Source organism: Heptranchias perlo, chromosome 7, assembly GCF_035084215.1.
Source record: "Heptranchias perlo isolate sHepPer1 chromosome 7, sHepPer1.hap1, whole genome shotgun sequence".
NCBI lineage: Eukaryota > Metazoa > Chordata > Chondrichthyes > Hexanchiformes > Hexanchidae > Heptranchias > Heptranchias perlo.
In genome coordinates, this window is record NC_090331.1 from 95,405,444 (window position 1) to 95,411,443 (window position 6,000).

Genomic DNA, 6,000 nt, shown 5'->3' on the forward strand with positions numbered 1-6,000 from the left:
CCAGCCAGAGGAAACAGCCTCACAGCATCTATGCTGTCAAACCCTCTTAGAATCTTATAAGTTTCAATGAGATTACCTCTCATTCTTCTAAACTCCAAAAGAGCATAGACCCATTCTACTCAACCTCTCCTCATAGAACAACCCTCTCATCCCAGGAATCAATCCAGTAAACCTTTGTTGCACAGCCTCTAAGGCAAGCATATCCTTCCTTAGGAAAGGAGACCAAAACTGTACACAGTATTCCAGGTGTGGTCTCACCAGACCCCTATATAATTGTAGTAAGACTTCCTTACTCATACTCCAACCCCCTTGCAATAAAGGCCATTTGCCTTCCTAATTGCTTGCTGTACCTGCATGTTAACATTCTGTGCTTCATGTACAAGGATACCCAAATTTTTCTGAACACCAACATTAGTAAGGCCACACTTGGAATACTGTGTACAGTTCTGGTCACCCTATTATAGAAAGGATATTATTAAACTAGAAAGAGTGCAGAAAAGATTTACTAGGATGCTACCGGGACTTGATGGTTTGACTTATAGGGAGAGGTTAGATAGACTGGGACTTTTTCCCCTGGAGAGTAGGAGGTTTAGGGGTGATCTTATAGAAGTCTATAAAATAATGAGGGGCATAGATAAGGTAGATAGTCAAAATCTTTTCCCAAAGGTAGGGGAGTCTATAACGAGGGGACATAGATTTAAGGTGAGAGGGGAGAGATACAAAAGGGTCCAGAGGGGCAATTTTTTCACTCAAAGGGTGGTGAGTGTCTGGAACGAGCTGCCAGAGGCAGTAGTAGAGGCGGGTACAATTTTGTCTTTTAAAAAGCATTTGGACAGTTACATGGGTAAGATGGGTATAGAGGGATATGGGCCAAGTGCAGGCAATTGGGACTAGCTTAGTGGTATAAACTGGGCGACATGGACATGTTGGGCCAAAGGGCCTGTTTCCGTGTTGTAAACTTCTATGATTCTATGATTCTATTTAATAGTTTCTCGCCATTTAAAAAATATTCTGTTTTTCTATTTTTCCTACCAAAGTGAATAAGCTTACATTTCCCCACATTATACTCCATCTGCCATCTTCTTGCCCACTCACTTAACCTGTCTATATCCCTTTGCAGTCTCCCTGTGTCCTCCTCATAGCTTACTTTCCCACCTAGCTTTGTATCATCATCAAACTTGGATACATTACACTCGGTCCCTTCAACTAAGTCATTAATATAGATGGTAAATAGCTGAGGCCCAAGCACTGATCCTTGTGGTACCCCACTAGTTGCAACCTACCAACCTGAAAACGACCCATTTATCCCTACTCTGTTTTCTGTCCGTTAACCAATCCTCTATCCATGCTAATATATTACCCCCAACCCCATGAGCCCTTATCTTGTGTAACAATCTTTTATGAGGCACCTTATTGAATGCCTTTTGAAAACCACAAGATCAAGCCCAAAGTTAAAGAAAGCACTTTGAGTTAAAAAGAGGAGTCTTTTGTTTGTTTCAAGGGGAAGCTGGCATCGTTTTGTCACAATAAAATTACAAGTAAATGTTGACTACAGTAGGTAGCCTTGGGATACTGCTCCTGAAGCAGTAAACCCAGAGGCTGTGAGTTCAAATCCTGCCAGGGCAAGACGTTGAAACTGAATTCAGTGAATCTGGTAATCTGTGGGCCAGCACCAGAAAGAATGGTCATGAAAACTGCCAGATTGTGATTAAAAAACCCAACGAGTTCTAATGTCCCAAAGGGAAGGGAACCTGCTATCTATACAAGGTCTGGCCTCCAGTCCCACGCTACATGGCTGACCATTAATGCCCTCAGGGCAACTGGGGATGGGTAATAAATAGTGAGAAATAAATCCTTCCCAAGAGCAAATTAAATAAAATGTGACATGATGTTGAGGTGACTTCCAATTGTTTGCTTTAAAAGGATTAAAATTCCTATTATTTGTAGCCCCGAGATGGGGGGGGGTTAAATTGGATAACACCCGAATCTGGGCGCGGGGGTCGCGGTGCGCGATTAATCCGTGCGTGGGCGTTGAGATGCGGGCGGCACGTGAGATTTGTGCTGCCGGATCATCTCCTTGATTTCTGTGTGCAGCCAACACTAGCTGCGCTGTTGAGTGGGTTTTCAGCACTGGTCAAAATCCTCAAACTCCCTTCCTAACAGCACTGTGGGAGAACCTTCACCACACGGACTGCAGCGGTTCAAGGCGGCTCACCACCACCTTCTCAAGGGCAATTAGGGATGGGCAATAAATGCCGGCCTCGCCAGTGAAGCCCACATCCCGTGAACGAATAAAAAACACACCATTCCTCTACAGTAATATATAATCAGCCCGTTATATACAGTCCGGGAATACCCACACCATTCCTGTACAGTAATGTATCATCAGCCCGTTATATACAGTCCGGGAATACCCACACCATTCCTGTACAGTAATGTATCATCAGCCCGTTATATACAGTCCGGGAATACCCACACCATTCCTGTACAGTAATGTATCATCAGCCCGTTATATACAGTCCGGGAATACCCACACCATTCCTGTACAGTAATGTATCATCAGCCCGTTATATACAGTCTGGGAATACCCACACCATTCCTGTACAGTAATGTATCATCAGCCCGTTATACACAGTCCTGGAATACCCACACCATTCCTGTACAGTAATGTATCATCAGCCCGTTATATACAGTCCTGGAATACCCACACCATTCCTGTACAGTAATGTATCATCAGCCCGTTATACACAGTCCTGGAATACCCACACCATTCCTGTACAGTAATGTATCATCAGCCCGTTATATACAGTCCGGGAATACCCACACCATTCCTGTACAGTAATGTATCATCAGCCCGTTATATACAGTCCGGGAATACCCACACCATTCCTGTAATGTATCATCAGCCCGTTATATACAGTCCTGGAATACCCACACCATTCCTGTACAGTAATGTATCATCAGCCCGTTATATACAGTCCGGGAATACCCACACCATTCCTGTACAGTAATGTATCATCAGCCCGTTATACACTGTCTGGGAATACCCACACCATTCCTGTACAGTAATGTATCATCAGCCCGTTATATACAGTCTGGGAATACCCACACCATTCCGTGTTTAATGAATGAGAATCAGGTTCCGATGCAGGGAAATCTGCTCAACTTTCTTCTTCCTGGTTCGGGGCACTGAGGCCAATTCGGACATGCTGGGAGCTGCTGAGGTGCAGACTGCCCGTCCCTGATAGGGAGGGACTGGCAGGAGGAGGCGATCAGGGCGAGTGAGCTTCAGACCCTGGGGAGGTCGAGGTCAAGATGCGAGATGGGAAAAAACCAATCAGGGGCATTCCGACACGGTAATGGCCAATTGCCCATCGAGACCTCCTCACAGCCACATCCCCTTGGCCAGAGACTCGTGTCTGCAGAGGTCAGCCATTCCTGTATCTCCACAGAGACTCGTGTCTGCAGAGGTCAGCCATTCCTGTATCTCCACAGAGACTCGTGTCTGCAGAGGTCAGCCATTCCTGTATCTCCACAGAGACTCGTGTCTGCAGAGGTCAGCCATTCCTGTATCTCCACAGAGACTCGGGTCTGCAGAGGTCAGTCATTCCTGTATCTCCACAGAGACTCGTGTCTGCAGAGGTCAGTCATTCCTGTATCTCCACAGAGACTCGGGTCTGCAGAGGTCAGTCATTCCTGTATCTCCACAGAGACTCGTATCTGCAGAGGTCAGTCATTCCTGTATCTCCACAGAGACTCGTGTCTGCAGAGGTCAGCCATTCCTGTATCTCCACAGAGACTCGTGTCTGCAGAGGTCAGCCATTCCTGTATCTCCACAGAGACTCGGATCTGCAGAGGTCAGCCATTCCTGTATCTCCACAGAGACTCGTATCTGCAGAGGTCAGTCATTCCTGTATCTCCACAGAGACTCGTGTCTGCAGAGGTCAGTCATTCCTGTATCTCCACAGAGACTCGTGTCTGCAGAGGTCAGCCATTCCTGTATCTCCACAGAGACTCGTGTCTGCAGAGGTCAGCCATTCCTGTATCTCCACAGAGACTCGTGTCTGCAGAGGTCAGTCATTCCTGTATCTCCACAGAGACTCGTATCTGCAGAGGTCAGTCATTCCTGTATCTCCACAGAGACTCGTGTCTGCAGAGGTCAGTCATTCCTGTATCTCCACAGAGACTCGTGTCTGCAGAGGTCAGTCATTCCTGTATCTCCACAGAGACTCGTGTCTGCAGAGGTCAGCCATTCCTGTATCTCCACAGAGACTGAGCTCAGGGGAATTTCACACAGACATTAGTAACCAGGCTTGAAGAAATGGTAAAGTTTTACCTCCTAGTCCGATGACAGCAGAAAAACACAGACTGAAAAACCAGAGATTTCTTCTCGTCTCCATGACTTTTTTATTATCAAGCGCTTGGTTTCCTCTGTGATGAGACAGGAAGAGGCCTGCGTGGGCAGATGCAGTCGTATGTAAGTCTGAACTGTTGGCGTTTGGTGCGAACAAGCTTTTTAAAGGGAACCTCATTTTAAGGGTGTTTGAGAGGGCGCATGTCGTTACTCCCTCAGGCAGATCTGCCAGTCACCTGTTCGGACAGAGCCCTGGCTCTCTCTCCCATCAAGCCCAAGCAGCCCAGTCCTGTTTGCGCTGTTGGGGTTATATGTTCCAGCATGTTGTGAGGGCCCACGACAGGAATGGCGGACTCTGCCAAATAGTCCGAGAGGGTCGGCCCTCATTCCAAGAGGTCGAACGAGCACCCAAGACCTGGATTGGGCTTCCACCCAGGAACTGCCCAGGCAAGAGGATTGGGTTGGTAGATCGAACATGCCTGCAGCTCCTTAAAAGGGCTGAAACGCAGGATGAAAGGGATGCAACCCACCTAAAAGGCGAGGGGGTCAAGCATTTTTTTGGCTGCCTTTCCAAACGCTGTCTGGGCTGAAAGCCTCTGGACGGCAAAACGAATGCAGAGGCCGGGTGGAGCGGCTCAGTACGAGTCAGCTCTCAAAGGGTTAAGAACTGGTGTCAATCCTGCCAGAATGGAAGTTGTGTCAATAGCACTGAAATACTCTGTTGGGTAATTATTCAGAGAGCCGGGCGCAGGTTTATTTGGACAGGTGAGGAGAGCACACTCATGGTGAGAATGAAAAATTGTGGGGAGGTGGAATTCAAAGGGACGGGGACATTTAAAGGGACGAGTGACAATTAGGGCGACAACAATTCTGGCCTTCCTTAGAAAAGCTTAACAGGCATCTCAACCCACGAAAGAGCCTTTGCCAAGGCTGAAGGATTAGAATGAAGAGGCGAGAGGAAAGTCACGGTTCATGGCCAGAGTCTGTAGGCAGGTGACAGAGCAGCCCAGCATCTGATACCCTACTTGTTGGCTCTGAAGTGGAGATGGTGCAGCATGGAATGACTGGTATGATGGCTGCCCTCTGCGTCAGTCTATGTCACCACCTCCATAAGTCCACGTTGCAGCAAGGAGGTCTGGGGAGGCAGCTGAGCGGCTCTGTCCCTGGCCGCACCCAGCCCTCTCCTGTGAGGCACCTTAACTGTCGCTGCCCCCCCCCCCCCCTCTCCCCTTTGCAGCAGGTGGCCAGGCTCCATGCAATTTGGGTGTTTGCTGCCCCGGACCAGGTGACAACACTGCCTCACAGCTGTTGCCAGGTAGTTACGACTTACCTAGCAACAGGTAGGTGAGACTTGCTAAGTTAGCTGCTGGCACCTTGGCGGGTATGGCCAATGATCACCCTGCATGCAGTACCACCCAACAGCTGACCTACTGCGATTGGTCTGCCTCTGGAGAGCCAACCAACATTAATGGTTGGACAGTGGACCTTCTCTGGGAGTTGGAAGATTGGCCTCCACCAGCCATCTCCTTGAAGCTGAGAGATATCTTTACTATCCTCCTACTTGATTAGAACAGTGTGAAGTAGTGGAAGGATTCACAGGCTGATTAACAGTCCGACAGGCCGTGGCGTGTCCGCTCCTTCCAAGG

General features: G+C 48.2%; 1 protein-coding gene across 1 annotated transcript in view; it reads right to left on the reverse strand.

Moving 5' to 3' along the window:
• Window positions 1–4,462, reverse strand: part of LOC137323413 (cytotoxic T-lymphocyte protein 4-like) — an 88,248-nt gene extending 83,786 nt beyond the window's left edge. Inside the window, exon 1 of the mRNA XM_067986889.1 lies at window positions 4,337–4,462. Coding sequence (XP_067842990.1) covers window positions 4,337–4,400 — 64 coding nt within the window. The 5' untranslated portion in view covers window positions 4,401–4,462. The remainder of the gene's footprint in view (window positions 1–4,336) is intronic.
• Window positions 4,463–6,000: the final 1,538 nt, after the last annotated feature.